The sequence below is a fragment of the Giraffa tippelskirchi genome, chromosome 2 (genome assembly GCF_054371585.1).
Source record: "Giraffa tippelskirchi isolate mGirTip1 chromosome 2, T2T-mGirTip1v1.2.pri, whole genome shotgun sequence".
NCBI lineage: Eukaryota > Metazoa > Chordata > Mammalia > Artiodactyla > Giraffidae > Giraffa > Giraffa tippelskirchi.
The window spans coordinates 36,840,356-36,857,892 of NC_137276.1; the positions used below are offsets into that span (position 1 = coordinate 36,840,356).

At 34.0% G+C, this 17,537-nt stretch overlaps 1 protein-coding gene across 2 annotated transcripts in view; it reads right to left on the reverse strand.

Annotated features, from left to right (window-relative positions):
* HECTD2 (HECT domain E3 ubiquitin protein ligase 2) overlaps positions 1–17,537 on the reverse strand; it is a 74,558-nt gene that overhangs the window by 9,638 nt on the left and 47,383 nt on the right. The window contains exons 8-15 of one of the 2 annotated variants that reach the window (XM_081555045.1): positions 15,752–15,861; positions 14,163–14,311; positions 13,499–13,622; positions 11,018–11,114; positions 7,870–7,977; positions 6,911–7,043; positions 5,961–6,049; positions 1,953–2,111 (exon numbers count right to left, since the gene is read on the reverse strand). In XM_081555045.1, the coding sequence (XP_081411171.1) occupies positions 1,953–2,111; positions 5,961–6,049; positions 6,911–7,043; positions 7,870–7,977; positions 11,018–11,114; positions 13,499–13,622; positions 14,163–14,311; positions 15,752–15,861 (969 nt within the window). Of the gene's footprint in view, positions 1–1,952; positions 2,112–5,960; positions 6,050–6,910; positions 7,044–7,869; positions 7,978–11,017; positions 11,118–13,498; positions 13,623–14,162; positions 14,312–15,751; positions 15,862–17,537 lie in introns of both variants that reach the window. The other variant, XM_081555034.1, reaches the window with a different exon arrangement.

The window sequence follows — 17,537 nt, forward strand, 5'->3', positions numbered from 1 at the left end:
CTTGAAACATCTGTACAATTACAGATACAAATGGTAAACAAAGCACTGAATAAAAAAAGCACTTAAAACTTTTTTCTAGATATATTTTGCCATATATGAAATGGGAATTAGGTGCTAATTTTAATACATGCCATTAATAAATTGACATTCCATTTTAAAAATTAAAAAAAATTCCCTGTATTCTACTATCCTAACACAGCAGTTTTCTTGCTTCCTTTCAATCTTCATTCATGCCTGTACAGACACTCAGTTTTTTTCAGTTGATCTCATAGTTTATGCACAATCTTGATTCATCATTAAAGAGGCAATATAGGAATATGAAATTAACTCAGTATCATCCTCAGCTCCATAATATGAAAAAACATATTGGTATTCTGCTGCTGCTGCTGCTAAGTCGCTTCAGTCGTGTCCGACGCTGTGCGACCCCACAGACGGCAGCCCACCAGACTTTCCTGTCCTTGGGATTCTCCAGGCAAGTACACTGGAGTGGGTTGCCATTTCCTTCTCCAATGCATGAAAGTGAAAAGTGAATGTGAAGTCGCTCAGTCGTGTCCGACTCGTAGCGACCCCATGGACTGCAGCCTACCAGGCTCCTCCGTCCATGGGATTCTCCAGGCAAGAGTACTGGAGTGGGGTGCCATTGCCTTAGTCATTCATAAAATATCCACTATTATTAATTAAAAACTTGGATCCAAATGACTCAAGTTCAAATAGCTTTAATCCTAAAATCAGACAATTCATTGGTAAAAATTAGTAATAAAATTAGGAAATTTATTGGTAAAAATTTGACAAAAACTGCATATATGGGACAAAAAAATTACAGAAATCTAAAATAAGAAGTTAGTTCAGCCAGTAGAATATATAGTATTAATATGTATTCTACACTAGTATATATTAGTGTATAGATGTAACAGTAACTCCCATTGTTATACAAACAAGCAAATTCAGTAAATTGTCCAGGGTCATAGGTAGTATGTGGCCAAAATATAAGACTATAGAGGGCAAATCTTTCTTAAGTAGAATTTACTCTATTACCTTTTCCAACTACTGAGTCTTGTAAAAATATGGATTTAGGCTCTTAATTCAAAAGAATCCAAACTTACTTTCAAAAATGTGTTTGATATCACATGAAGAATGGTTTTCTAATTGGTCACATGATCTGGAGAGGTTTTTCAACTTTGGTAGGAAGGTTTCAACCCTACACCAAAGTGATCTGACCCTAAAACACAACAATATTTAAATAGGCCCTTAAAGAACAAAGAGGATGTCCACATCCAGCTACTTCCTAAGAATAGTAAGGGGAATTCTCTGCTGACCAATGGCTATCGAAATTCAGGGGTGAAAAGTATTATTATTGTAGGGGATTGTCAGGATGATGAGCATACTATCCATTCTTCTACTAAATTTTAACACTGGATTAAATCTGATGATGGGAAATCTAGTCTCCGAATAGCAGAATATCAGAGACAGGTCTGTGAGATTCATTAATTTCATTAAGGGTGTTGTTGCAGACATTGTTAATGATACTGCATAGTGACACACTGATGAGAATCCACAGAAGCAATCAAGTATTGAATACTGAGTATTTTATCATCTCATGTAATCCTCCCGATATGTAAGTTTTACTATTCCTTTGTTCACATAAGGAAACTAGAGTTCAGAAACATAAACAGCTTATTCAAATTCACAGAGCTAGTAAGTTGCAGAGGCCAGATTCAAATCTCTGCCTCTGACTCAAAGCTTGTTCCACTATGCTGGAAGAACTAAGTGCTGCAAAGTGGGTTATGTATCTCTACAGGGAAGGAGAAAATTAGACAAAAGAGGAGATGGGTTACAAATGTAGAGGGAAACCATATCTAAACATAAAAACAGTTATCAGGAGGAGAGAGACTGTAGTAGAAGAAAGATGATTCAGCAGTAAGGGATAAGATACTAAACAAGTGTATACTTACAGGCATAATTTGACACAAGTCGTCAGTGGTAACACTGCAGATGCCTACTGGTGTATTTTGATCACTAGGAACGATGGGAGGGCTCAATAATTTCTTATAGCAGCAGGGGGGGAAACGAATATCCAAAGTAATGCTGTTATAAACAGCTAGTCCCATAAGCTATGCATACTAAATGTTAAGCATTAACATAAAATCCATGACAACAAATGAGTTTTGAATTATGCATCTATGTCTTGCATACTTCTTTCAGATCTAACACTGATATTCTAATTAATCCCACATACTTCCTCTTTCCTTTATTTCCCTTTATTTTACATAATATAATTCCTTGATTACCAAAAATCATGTAAAAAGGAGAGGTTCAGGTAATAGTAATTAATGATTTCCCTAGAAAACTGTGTATCTAAGATCACAATAGCAAGTTCACACATTTCTATAAAGTATTTAACATATAAGAAAACTTCTAAATTTAAACAAAGATGGTGGTGATTTTATTAGCAACAGTTTATTCAGAACTCACTACAGAACGTGCCATTGATTTTGGTGACCATTCTGGCTATTTTCAAACTAAATACAGGCTACTTAGAGAGAGCTGTATTGAGTAGGCATATGGAAACACACACAGACGTCTGCATACACACACACTACTGATAAGACACAATCTCCCACAGTAATACCTGAAAGACTTATTACTTGGAGTTTACTTGAAGTGTTAAGTTAAAAAGCTACAGATGTTATATTTATAAACTTTGCGCAACTGTATTTTTTATCAGTTATACAGCAGAATGTAACTTCATCCATTTGCTAAATGAGGGGTTTTAGAGCAAATTTTATAACATTTCAACTGTCAAAATTATAATAACAAGTTCTTAAGGAAGTCATTACTTTTACTGACTTAAAAGGAAATCTAAACATATGGTCTCGACAAATCATTAAAAAGAATTTAGAAGATTAGAAAATAGCCAATATTTTAATTTGCTAGGGCAGAAAAAGGCTAATAATAATCTAAGGAATAGCTAGGTTATTTTATAGGTAACCATAGCAACAGAGACCAAGCAGTGTGTTCTAGAGGAAAGATATTGAAAATAAGCTCTAATATACTCCTATGATAATAACAATAACAGAAGTAAGCACCATACTACTGTAGTTACCATTTATGATCATTTACTGTAGTGATAAGTTCTAAGCATTTTTCATCACAATTTTTTAAAAAAAATTTACAATCCTGAAGGAAGGTTTTTAACAGATAAGGAAGTAGGTTCACAGGATCTGCTTTAGGGCACCTTCATTGCAGTAGAATCACACTGCATTTCACACTAAAGCTGCTCTGGTTGAAGTAGGGGTAGGGGTGTGGGAATTCTGCTGGAGATACTATGTGGTGCAAACAGGGTGGAGTTTGAAAACCCTGCACTATATTATATTGCCCCATCCTTAGTTCCAATGCCTTTCTGGTAATTCTACTTCTAAAAAACTATTAGATTACGACTCTTCATGTGATCTTCAAAACATTTTATAATTATTACTATAGGTTTCATTATAACATTTCTTGTAAACTCCAAGGCCTTAATATTTAAAAATAATCGTATTAGAAATACAATACTGTGAGAACTAATAGACCAATAAATCTTTGGTTCTGAAATTTTAGTGAATGCTTTTGTGTGTGTGTGCTCAGTCGTGTCCACCTCTTTGCAACCTCACGGACTGTAGCTCACCAGGCTTCCTCTGTCCATGGGATTTCCCAGGCAAGAATATTGGAGTGGGTTGCCATTTCCTTCTCCAGGAGATTGTCCCAACCCAAGGATCAAACCCATGTCTCCTGCATTGGCAGGCAGATTCTTTTACCACTGAGCTACCTAAGAAGCCCCTCTGAAATTTTAAAACTGGAATTATGTATGGAGCCAATTATATTTTCTTAGTCACCACACCTATTACTTCTAAATTTTTTGTTCTCTTCACTTTTGGTAGATTTTTCAACCACTTATGTGATCACAGTCCACTGTCATCACACATTTTTCATATATAATATCATGCTTTTAAGGGCAGCAATCTTTCTATAGTTTGTGTGTGAGACCAATACACATAATAATGAGATAGTGGTGGTTATAAATTAATTTTAGATATAACTGTTCAACTTGTAATATACAACATCTAAATACATTTAATATGCTCTTTTGGGTAATGATTGAATAGAAACTAATGCCTATTGCAAAAAAAAAAAAAACAACCCGGTAAGCAAGTTCACGATATCACAATACTACTCTAAAAATGTAGTGTAGGAGCTAATACTTTATTACAAACACTAGAAAGTCAAAATAAGCCAAACCTAAGCTGTGATAAGAATGTAAAATATCACAAACATACTTATCAGGAAATTCAAATGACTCCTAGTGTAGTGAGAAGCGTTAATAACTCAGGCCTTCAATGAAATTGAAACATTCAACAAATGACTACTGTAAATAACAGAATAAAAATATGAGTCTAGGAATTGTTACACGTTCCTTATTGTGGGCTTGGCACTTTGGACCTTTAGATATGACAACACATAATCAAATTTCAGATTAAGTTTACTATCACAGTGTGTGGTTTTCCCTACTCCCTTTTTTTCCATGCAGTTTCTTGATTTCCATATACATTCTTCAGGATGTATTCCAACAAATGTCACGAAGTCAGATGATATTCAAAGCCCTCCATCAGAGAGCTCTTAATCTTTTTTGCCTGAATATTCATTGGAAGGACTGAAGCTGAAGCTGAAACTCTAATACTTTGGCCATGCAAAGAACTGACCCATTTGAAAAGATCCTGATGCTGGGAAAGACTGAAGGCAGGAGAAGAAGGGGACAACAGAGGATGAAATGGTTGGATGGCATCACTGACTCAATGGACATGAGTTTAAGTAAACTCCAGGAGTTGGTGATGGACAGGGAGGCCCGGCCTGCTGCAGTCCATGGGGTCATAAAGAGTCGGACACGACTGAGCGACTGAACTGAACTGAATCTTTTTTGCCAGCCGCATCTACAGCTCTCAGAGAGCCCCCTGCTCCCATCAAGTGCACCTACGTATTGCTCTGTGATGGCCAGCACAGTGTGGACTCTTTCCCAGTCATTCTCCCAGTCCAGGTCCCACTCTCTCCAGTCCTGGTTTAATAAAATGTATTGGTTCCATTTAAAAACTCTACCTTCTCTGGGAGGAAAACAATGAATTGTTTCCTTCTCAGAACTCCTCAGCACTTAATGTCAAATGGTCATTTGACTCTGAGAACAAACCACCTGTGCGGTGGTCAGCTAGATGGTGAGCTTCTTAAAGTAGATATTTTTTTCTTTTTTTAACCTATGTATCCCTAGGGTTTGCTCATTTATTTATTCTTCTCTTTCTTCCACAGACAATTATATTTTTTAGAATTTAAAAATGAATGCAGAAGGCATCCTGTTCAATCTCCCACCCAATGCAGAAACACCCTCTTCAACAAACCTGAAGGAATCAGAGGATGGCGTAGGAATTTATATCATTTAAAAAAACACTATAAAATAATGCTGTATGCTTCAAATGTTCCCATTCCATTCAATTTTTAATTCTTATGAACGTCTCAGGATTTGAGGCCACATTAGATTTAATCTTCATAATTTCAATTTAGACAATTGAGTAAAGTAAGCACGAAGTAAAAGAACTAACAGAATAGTTCATTATGAATAGGAAAGATACTTTGACTTTTAAAAATGTCTTAAATTTCTGATAATTTAGGTTGTAAATGAAATAGCCAATAATACTTGAGATAAGGTTTTCAGAGAAATATGTTAACAGTTCAGCCACTCTTTCCAGTTAGCTAAATCTGCTGATAATTACATAGCTGTGATACTACAAAATAACAAAGACTACTAAAAAATCTACTAGTAAATTTAATAAGAATCTTTAATCTGAATAAATTAATGAGAACAATTTTCCAAAATTCAGATAAAATTCTTAAAAATCTCTAATCTACTAGCACCTCCTAGTGGAAAGTTTAAAGGATACAATTCCAACCAATCGGAATTCAGAATAGTTATCACATTTAAAGCTGCTAAACCAATGGCAGTAAGAATCCTTATGATACGTAAACATGCCTGGAAAACAGAAGCATAATTTCATCAATATGATTGATTTAAAAAATCACAATGGTAAACATTTACATGATATCTTATCTATTAGAAGCAAAACAGTTCAGCAATAGTTATGTTACAGACCACTTTTCATGTTAAAATATATCAAATATGAGTCCAGAGAGTGTGCAAGAGCCTTTTATTCTTCACTGGTATCCTGAACCAAGGGTTGAAATGGTAAAAAGACTTAATCAGTTGATTTATAGAAACTATAGTTTTATACTTTATAAGTTATCAAAATTAATTCTGAGGATTATCTGGAGACTTCATCACTGTCATTGCTATTTCCCATTACCAGAGAGATATTATATAAACATATATACAAAATTAAGAAAAATAAAGAATAAAGAAAAAACACTTAAAACTCTTTTGAAGAAAACGCTTAACAATACTAAGGATTATATGGGTGTTTTCTCTAAAGCAAATGAAACCAAATTAAAGTTCAAAGGTTTATTTAATGCTTCCTATTTATTAAAATGGCTCATTATTTTATGAAAGAGACTTCAAATATTAGTGAAGAGCAAACTATAGCTCTGATCTTAAAATTTTTAATGTTCTTTTTATTTCAATGACAAATTTTTACATATTTGGCTTAGTCAGAAAACACATGAATGCTTCTATGCTAATACATTTTGTGTAGGATTCCCAGTAAGATAATAAATATTATAATCATCAATTTTGTCAATTTAAAAAATGCAACCAACAGTCTTTAAAAAATTATTCAACATTTATGATTGACAAAAAATCTGTAAAATCATAGATTAAAAATAAGTGACTACTTAAATCTAATGATCAGGAAGAATTTCATAGAAATTAACTACTCACCATAATCTGGATGAAAAATTTGGCGAATTAGAAGAAGGAACCATTCTTTAGTCAAACCACCCATATCCAAACCAGCTTCCCCTACAAATGTAACTTTCAACTTCTTTTTCAGGTCTGCTCTTTTCCGGGTTAACTGTTTGAGGAAATTGTAAGATAGAGGAGAACAAAAGGCAGTAAAAAAGGAAATTAACCTTTTAACTTCTGGGAAATGTATTATCATGTTTACAGTGTCACAAAACTTCATCCATCCATCCATCCAATAAATCTGCCCAACCCTACTGTAATGTTTGTTGTACAGATCAAGCAACAGAATTAGCAAAGTCAGGTACCTTGCTCAAGGTTATTGCCTACTGGCATCATACTAACTCCAAGATTTTAATTTAGCCAAATACAATACAAAGTAATTCAATTAAACTTGCCTTCAACACTAAAGTTTAAAAAAATCACATAACTAAATCAAATATTATAATATTCACATGAAAATCTGGTTAAACTGTACATGCTTGAAGCTTAATAATACATGTATATACAATCAAAGTATCAATATGTTTGACCCTAAATATACCCAATATATCCTTGTAGATCAGACTTCTAATTTTACAGATGAGTAAAATTAGGCCTGGAGAAGTTAAAATGACTTGTTAGGCACCCAACCAGTTAACAAAGGTGGTCTAGAATCTACATTATATATTCAGAAATATGAATTACTCATTTAAGCATTCTATATGAAATCCTTTTCTGAATATTTAACAACAAACCACTAAAAAACATAAAAAATGAACATAAGGCTTAACTGTGAATACAGAACTGCTTTTTAACCATTGTATCAAAATATAAGGAAGCACACCACTGGCATACAGAAATAAAGGCAGCTTACTAATATTTTAGTAATAAGCCATATTATCAAATTATTTAAAGCTTTAGCCAATTAATACTATTCTGGAATAAATAATCTATACCTCATCAAGAGAATCGCTAACCAGATGTGTCCGCCTTACTTTCATATTTAGAAATAACATATTCATATCAGGTCTCTGTCTTCGAGATACTTTATCCACCAGACTTTGCTAATTGAAAAAGAAAGCAAACATTTTCATTTTTACTTGAACCATAATCTCATTTAAAACATTTAAACACTTAGGTAAAAATCACTTATATTCTTCTCTTTACCATCTCTCACATAAACAATTTCATAAACTCAATTATGCAAATTTTGATTTATGAAAATGCCTTATTCATTTTGGGACAATGATAACAGAAGGGGATACAAATGGAGGACCCAAAAATAACTCAACTTCTACAGTAAAAGAATGTTGCATTACTGCTTCTGTATGTCTCACCTCTTACATAGCAAAGTTTTCTGTTTAATAAATACAAACAAAGTGGGAACACTGGGAACAAGGTACATATTTCTGATGATAAACTTGGCTTACGCTTTTTAAGACACTGGATTTACTCTAAAATCTACTTTTAGAAAGTAATTTTCAACATATTTCAGAAACCATTAACGATGTTCATATCCTTTGTCCCAATACTAAACAGAGGAAATATTTTATACAGTGACATTCATCACAGCATCATCTATAAGAGCAAAATTTAGAAATATACTAAGTATGAATCTCTAGTGGAATTATAATACAGTTATCAAAAATGATGGTCATAAAAATTATGTAAATAACATGGAAAATGTTTAAGGAATGTACAACTAAAAAAAGTGAGGAAACAAAATTGTATACACAATATTGTTTCAACTCTGATGCCTTTTAAAGATAATATAGGTAAAGACTGTCAAAAGCAAATTCCCGAAAATGTTAACAATATTTATGCCTGGGTTTTGGAAATAAGGGGATGTTTTACAAAAATATAAGAAATATATGAATATCATTTATCATATAAAGTCTACATGCTTGTATAACATATTTAATTTATCTAAACTCTTTTTCAGACTACCTCATCCTCTTTGGTAGCAAAGAAAATGAATTATTGTGCAGATTAAAGATAAACATTCTGATGTTTTAAATACATGCAGCAATTTGCTTCAGTAGGTAAAATTTTAATATCCTAAATCTATATAGTAAGGCTACTTTCATGATTTTGTAGATTACTATAATAATACACTAATTCAGAGCCCTTTTTCATCTCTCCAGTATTCGATTCTAAAGGCTTGCAGTAGGTTGGTTTTTTTTTTTCTTTCCCCTTTATCTGGGTCCTCTCTGTTGTGCTCAAACAGATCTATATTCCTAGCATAGTATGCAGTATCATGGACCTGTTTTTCCAACCCTTTCTTATCTTCTGTTCCTAGTCGAGCTCCTGGGAAGCCATCACACTGGAAATAGCCAACACACAAATTTAAACTAGGATGCTAATGGAAGACAAAGCTTAGTGACTACTCCTCCCCTCAGAAATTCATACTGCATAGAAAGTGCTTCAGATGAAAGAAATAACCCAATGATGGTAGAATTTTAGACAAAGACTGATGAGGAAGTTATTTTTAATCTGGGAAATCACTTTCACAACTTTAAATTATACTCTATAAGTTCTTGCTTATATTAACTATCTATAAGTTCACCCTGTGTCAAAACAGTCACCAGTCATTAATTCCAAATGGTAAGGCAGTTTACAAGCTAAAATGCTGGAAGACACCCATAACTGAGAATGCCACTGGACTCTTCAACTGCTACCCATTTGTGCCCATGCTCTGTGGAAGACAGCCTAGGATAGAGTCTACAGCTGCCACTCTCCTTTTAATTGGAAGGAAATTTAAAAGAAGATATTTAAAATCTTAAGTCTGAGTGGCACAGCAGAAAACTGCTCAGAGGAACTTAAACTTCTAGCTCTTTAGATTTTTTTCTTATAAATAGAAAAAAATCATAGCCCAAGGCTTAAAAAAAAAAACTAAAAAGGCACATGAAATGGCAGAAATGCTAATCATCAAAATGACTAGCTATATAGACTAATCTTTGAGTCAATATCTAACCAGGATCAATAATTCTGGTGCTAAATATACCTGTTGAAATCTCCTTTTCAGCAGGGTAATATGGCTGTTACTCCTTTGCAACACAGAGGCAATACCATTTCTTCTAATACTCCAATACTCAGTGTAAACTGACTCTGGGATGTAACTAGTCACTCAAATCTTTTGTCCTGCTCTGTGATGGCAAAAAAATACTCACCTTCTGGTGAATTACTAAAGAATAAACAATTCTTACTTTTATGGTATTTGAAGTATTATAATTTATGCCTTAGAATTCTTTTTATATCCTTGAACAAGACATGGAAATCATTTCCTTTTACTCTACAGGTTTCTCTTGGGTCTCTATTTTAAGAAGACTATAGCCAGCCTCTCTAAGTTTTAAAGTTATAAGTAATCATGTCGCAAAAGCAGAAACTCAAAAACATATGAGTATTAAAATGTATAGTCTAGAGCTCTAATTTTTTTAAAAAAAGTACAATCAAAGTAATTTTGTATTTCATCTATAACTTTACTGTGCTATGCAGAAATCATGGTAAGTAGTGGACAGGACCGGCCTAGAGATGAACTTCATCCTGCCTAAAGCCGGCCTGACTGCTACCGGTTTCAATGGGCCTGCAGGCATTTTGGTTCCCTAAGAATCAATAAAACACCTCTCAACATCTATGGACATATTTCTCAGTTTTCTAAGACTACACTTTTTGTTACATTTTCTAATTTTTCAGCTGTTTCTATTTGACTTTCACAAAATTTAGAAAACGTGTCGGTGGTTTGAGTGGTTTGCTCTTAAGGACACCCCTTTTCTTGTCCTCACTGTACCTCTTTCTCACCAATGCACTGCTAGTGACCCTGGAGGATGGTATCTACAAAATGATGTCCAAGTTCCCACTACTTTGGATCTGTGAGAGGCATTTAACCTTCCTGCTATATTTATAAAACAATGAGAAGTTGATGAGGAGTATTTTTTCCCTGTATCATGAATAGGTTTAAGTACTTTTTGAGGGAGTATGATATGAATTTTACTTTTGACATTTCCTGATTATGCTAGAACAATTCACATGACATTTGACTTATTTGTTAAATTATTTACTATATATTGATTATAGTCAGCATAAATGTTTTCATAGCTGGCTTACCCTTGCGATGCTTATCATCTGTTGTTCTGAGTCTCTTTGAATAATGATTTTTTTTGCAGCTATAGAAATAACGAATGGGTACTGACAGAAGGAAAACCTGCTCAACAAGTGAAAACAGAAAAAGCAAAATGGTGTATTTTTAGCAAAATTATACTAAGGGAATCTAAGGTACCGCTTCTAACAATATTAAACCATTACTTTTGTACTGTGTTTTACCATCCACAAAATGATTTTATGTGCATCATTCTTTGAATCCCACAGCCCTGTGACCTATACATCATTATCCTTTGTGCAGTGGCTTTATTCCCTAGAGGAAGCTACATCCAATGTTCTGAAATATGTGCTGACAGCTTACACTGTTTATACAAATAATCTCAGTTTATGCAGCCACTTGTACATCATTACCTGGGAAAAATATGGCCAACATCAGAAACAGGAGGCAGAAGTGCTGATGAAGGATTAGGACAGAAAATCATGTGCAGAAATTAACATAAGAATCCATTACTCTATGAGTATGCATAGCATCACAAATGCTTATGCATCAGAAATGAGGAAATCTAGCAAGAACTATGGTAGGAAAAGTAACACATTTAAGAGCAATAAAATAAATGAAAAAGTGTTGCTTTAGCACTGTTATTTAATGATGCAGTAATATGAAATGGTATATATTTGTAAAGACACAACATATGATCAAAAGTTATGAAAATAACTTCTTTCCTGGGTCAGGGCTCACTCTGTTATATAAAAGAGCCATAAAGCACACAGATAAAATGCATTCAGAGAGAACTAGTAAGGCAGCAATGACCCTTCGGGAGCTAGACTCCCACATAAGTGGCTGTAATGAATCCATCAGCCATAGCTGGAACACATCCAAGGACAGTCGAGCAGCACATACTGGTCACACTGCGATGTGGGCATTAGGAGGAAAAAGGAGAAAGGAAAAGGAGATAGCCCTGGAACGACCTGAAAATGAAATGGTTTTCCTCTTGGAATGAAATTGTTAGAAAGCAGTAAGAAAATTGTTCAGTATTAATGTGTAATAATTTTGAATCACAAAGTGCTAACTAAAAATTTGGAAAATGCAATGAACTTAGTAGGATAATGCTGGTCTAACTATGTACTTTAAATAGTGTTCTCAGCCCTTCCCGAGTCATAGCACATAGACAAATGATACTACGTGTATGACACATTGAGATAAACACAAGAGGCCGGCCACGGCCAGACACGTGACTTGCCCTGGGGCTCTGATCTCCTTCTAGGTCCCAAGGGCTGAAGGGATCATAGGATCAAACCTCTATAACTCATTCTTGGTACACCAATGTTACAGTACAGTGTTTAGAGGAGCTTTGCATTAAAAGATGTCACTGAAATATGCACAGTAACTCTTGGCATTGTATTGTAGCTTTGTCTACAGCATTACAAATACATTAAAGTGGGACAAAAAATATCTTTGTAGAAAAAACTCTGTCAAGAAAAAACTCATCAGACTGGCCAAGGTCCTCCAGAAATAGAATTCTTACTCAGTTCAGGTGTAGATTGAGATATATCCAAGATTCTAGTCTACGTTTTAGGTCAATTCTGGTAGAAAGGGTCCCTGGAAGCTTGAACAAATTCTGGGGTTTTGGGTTACTTATATCCATATCATATCTCTCAGTTAGTCTCTCTTAGAATAATGCATTCTGCAGGACATCTCAGAGTCTGGGAATAAATTATGTCTGGGATAGTCTTGCTGGTTTAATCTAAACTGTAAATGTGACTATAAGGTGCAGGGTAATGAAGAATTTGGCCAAGTGTTTTGAAAATCTATTACACTAATGTAAGAAACCGTTTCTGGTGAAGCCTTTTCTCCGTAACATCCATTCTTTTAATGCTATGTATAAAGAACAAACACTTCATCTACAGTAAAAGGGAGAAAAGGAGTGAATTCATGTGTGTATGTGCACACATGTGTGATCACTGTGTGAGATCAGGCACCAGCATCCTATGGTCCATGGGACCAACATGGCCTACAACCCAGGCTTGTGAGTAAAGCTCTGGAACACAGACACACCCCTTCAGTTACATATTTTCTAAGGCTGTTTTGTGCTATAATGGTAGACCAGAGACTGCATAGCCCAAAGAGCCCGACACATTTATAATCCTGTACTTTCCAGAAAAAGTTTGTTGACCTCTGTGCTGGGTGATGGCACATAGAATAAGAAAATTTATAAGAAACTGCATACTAAGAACTCTTCCCTTCTTAAAAAGATGTTACTAACCAAACAAAAATCATATTAACATAACCATAAATTCAGATGAAATAGAAAAAGAAGATGCTTTAGGAAATATAATGATTTCAAGGCTGGATATCTAAAATATACTTAAAAGTTTATACGTTAAGGTATGTGTATACATAAATTTACTTACACAAACTTAAAAGCCAGTCATTATTTTGAATAGTATTTTATTCAGGTGAATAATCAAATAAACTTCTGATCATACCTGTGAGAGTTTCCAAAGCTCTGCCAGGTGTGGTATTCTTCCATGAGGTCAATGTGATCCAATGTAGAATTATAGAAATCAGTATAAGGAATAAGGGGAGGGTGAACCAAATTGTTTGCAGTATCTGTAAAGATAAATTCTAACATAATGATCTTTTCCAATATGTACATAATTCATTCAAGTAGGAAGAATATTTTAATCCCCACCAGAAAGCCTTTATCTAGAAATTCCTCTTTTAAGCAATTGTAGTGCTGAATGAAGAAAGTAGCTTTAAAATTAAGGTCAAAATGCAGCCAATAATTACTTGCTTTAAAAGAAAACTTGAATGGTGAGGATTATAATAGTATAGTAAAGGGAGTAAGCAAATGGCATTCTCAGGAATGAATATAAGTTCGTGTATTCTTAGGAACCACTACTTAGGAGGTCATATGCAGTTGACAGCCATAAAACAGAATTCTGCTCAATAAAATGCACAAAGCTTTTTCATGCTTATACATTAATTGTGAACTCCATTAGCAAAATAGAAAATACATTACTACAACTCTCCTCCTCAAAGGAATGATTTCAGATGTACATAATGCCTCTATAGTATTTTGAGGTCCTTATGGCAAAATCCTTATATTTAATAAAAGAAAAGTAAAGATGATTGAATGATAAAACCTACTAAGTAGAGCCAATACTTTAGATGCTGATGGGATCCACCACGAACACTTTGATATAGGTGGAAATTCTTCAGGTTTTGCAGGAAACAGGCGTAAAGAAATAAACTGCAGCAATCTCTCTACCAATGGTTTGAACCTCTTCTGGGATAATCTGGTAAAGATTTTGAAATAATTCCAATCAAAATTCACATTTTCTATTTTGGCAATATATTTGTTAGAGATCAAAGTTCATCCTTTATGCATAAAATTTTAGACTATTCCCCCAAATTCTATTTCTTTAATTGCCCTAAATTTGAAAAGTTGCAAAATCTTACCTCAAATATCATTTCTTAATTAAATAAGAAATAAACACCAAAATTACTATAAGGTTAGCATTAAACATTTCACTTTTAAGGCTTTTATTCAGTCACTCCTCATTCATAGATTCTGTATTTGCAAATTCACCCATTTCCTACTATTTAATTCTAAACCCCAAATAAATAATCATGGCGTTTTTGTGGTCATTTCATGGCAGTGCAAAGAGTGGCAAAAAACAGGAGTTGCTTATGCTGAGGCTGAATAAGGTGACGCTCTGCCTCCTTGTTTTAGCTCTCATACTGCAAATAAGTATTCTTTGTGCAATCTACTCGGGTCATGTTTTTCAAATTCTTATGCTTTTCATTTGTGATTTTGCCCCTAACTCTAGTGCTAAAGTTCTAAAGTTCTGACTAGTGTTCCTGAGAAGGATGTGATGTGCCTTATGGAGAGCGTACTTGTGTCCAATAAACTTTGCTCAGGCGTGAGTTATGCTGCTGTTGGCTGTGTGTTAGCTGCTCAGCTGTGTTTGACTCTTTGTGACCCCATGGACTGTAGCCTGCCAGGCTCCTCAGTCCATTGAATTTTCCAGGCAAGAATACTAGAGTGGGTTGCCATTCCCTTCTCCAGGGGATCTTCCCGACTCAGGGATCAAATCTGGGTCTCCTGCATTGCAGGCAGATTGTTCACCTTTTGTTGGCTGTGAGTTGAATGTTAATAAAATAATGATTTTATCAAATAAGGTGTCTTTAAAATAAAACACACTTTTAAGGCTATGTACTGATATGCTGATGGAAATGTTGTGAGCAAAGGCTCGTAGGAATCTAACCCTCTTGAGTGGAAATAATGGTTCGCTATTCACCAATTCAGTACTCACAGTAGCTTTATAGAACATAACTATTGCTAATAATGAGAACTGACTGTATTTAAAATTAATTTTGGTACAATTTAGCTTCTTTAGCTTGTATTAGTCATGGGAAAAAGTAATTGTTAATGTAAGTACAGTACTGTGAAAAAAATACTGTACTTTTATAAATTGATATTGATGGCTAATATGTTTAATGATAGGAATGTGCTGTATAAAATGCAAAAGCAGTGGACAGAAATCTCAACAGCTGGTACAAGCAAAATGGTTACTTACACACAAAACAGACCTTTAATGTATCCTCTGTGAAGGACTAATACACTTGTAATTGGCTTCTGAAGCACTGTAAATTATAAGTATCATTTCTAAAGGCCTGAAAACATTTAATGTTATTATAAAATGAAAAGTTCTTAATATCGTAGAGTAATTTACTTTTTAAACCAGTGAGCTAGGAAATGATGGTCAGCTTCCACTAAGCTGGCTGTCTGTCGTAGCAAGTGGGCATAGATGACATACGTAGATGTGTTATTAAATTGAGGATTCTGAAAAAGATATTAAAGATAATTGTGTTAAAATTGTGTTAACATGTAAAAGGAAAGACACTAAGCTTAATGAGCTAAGTGGCAAATTCAGAAAACTAAATTTGAAATTATGAAATACTAGGTGAAATCCTTTAAAATAAGAATCAATTTGTTTCATCATTTAATTAATAGAAACTTGGATTTCCACAATGGTCCAATGGCTTTGAATTAGGAAAGATTTAGGTCTGAGGGCTAATTCTACCACTTACTACTATACACCCTTAAGAATGTTCCTTAAACTTTGATGCTCAACTTCTTCATCTAGAAAATGGGAATGATAATATCTATCTTGGAGGTTGTTTTGAGTATTAAAAAAAGAAAACTATAACATAAAGCACCTAGCTCACTGCCTAGTATAAATGGAGGGCATTACTCCTTTCCAATTAAGCAAAAACCTGGTTCTTTCTTGATTTAAGAAAAAAGGGGGGGGGACAGAGAATGGTAGAAAAATAAAAGCTGGTAATGAAACTTTTGCCAATGTGGAAAGTTATTTGCATATTTCACAAAGAACAAGGAGAGGACCACCTAACAGCTCTTGAGAACTTTTAAATGTTAAAGGAGAGCTTGTAAACCAAGCACAAACTCTAGTTACATTTCCAAAATCTAAAACTCACAATGTACATTTCAGAACTTGATGGTAAAAATAAGTGTTATTGAACAATAAACTGAAATTGTAAAAAAGAAAAGAGCACCATATGTTTTTCAAAACTGACTTATGGTCAGGATGGTTCAAAATGAGGGAGTGACCCCAGCTGATAACCTCATCAAGTGATAGCTCTTAAGAGTAGAGCTTACTGAGGACCAAATACACTCTCCTAAACATTTGAGCTCCATGTTGTCACTTTCTAGCTTTTACTATCTTCACATGTATTTCCTTTTTTTTTTCCAGTTTTGTCTTTCTCGTCTTACCTTTTTACCTCCCCTTCCTCTCCTTACAGCTCTCAACTGCCTTTTATCTATTTTCCCCTATTTCCCCCCAACTTCTTCTTCTTTTTCTTTTTTCCTCTCTCCTCCTCCTTCTACCCATATCTTCCATATTTTTTTATTGGACATAACATTGAATTAAACATTATATCTTATTAACATAATTTTTCTTATCTTTAAATGAGATAATAATCTATACAACCATCTTTGGTAAACTGTAAAGAATAATACAAATATAGTATGCTAGCTATGGGAATAACATACTTCTCAAAAAATTATAAAAGTTAAAATTACTTTTCATTTGTTTGGACCTTTTTTCTTTATTTATATCAATAAATCTGTATCTCTTGAGAGGAAAAAGTTCATCATCTTTGCTTCAGCAAACATAAACAACCACTTTGATTTTTCCATTAGAATTCTAGCTTAAATATTTACTGAAAAGTTAGAGACCTACTAATTGGGAAACAAAAAAGGGTTTTGAAGTCCCTTAAAAAATTAGTTACAAAAAAGGAAGTTGACTGGAGGAGGAGGAAGAAGAAGAAGACTGGAGTGCTTCTATTCTGTTTGTTCCAGAATTCAACAGCAGGAAGGCAAGAACTAAATTAAAATGTTAATTCTGAAGATAATTTAGCTTCCCACTGTTTGCTATAGCTTTAATTCTCTGATTAAAAGTAATTATAACCTAAAAAGTATCAGAAATGCTGCTCAAAATA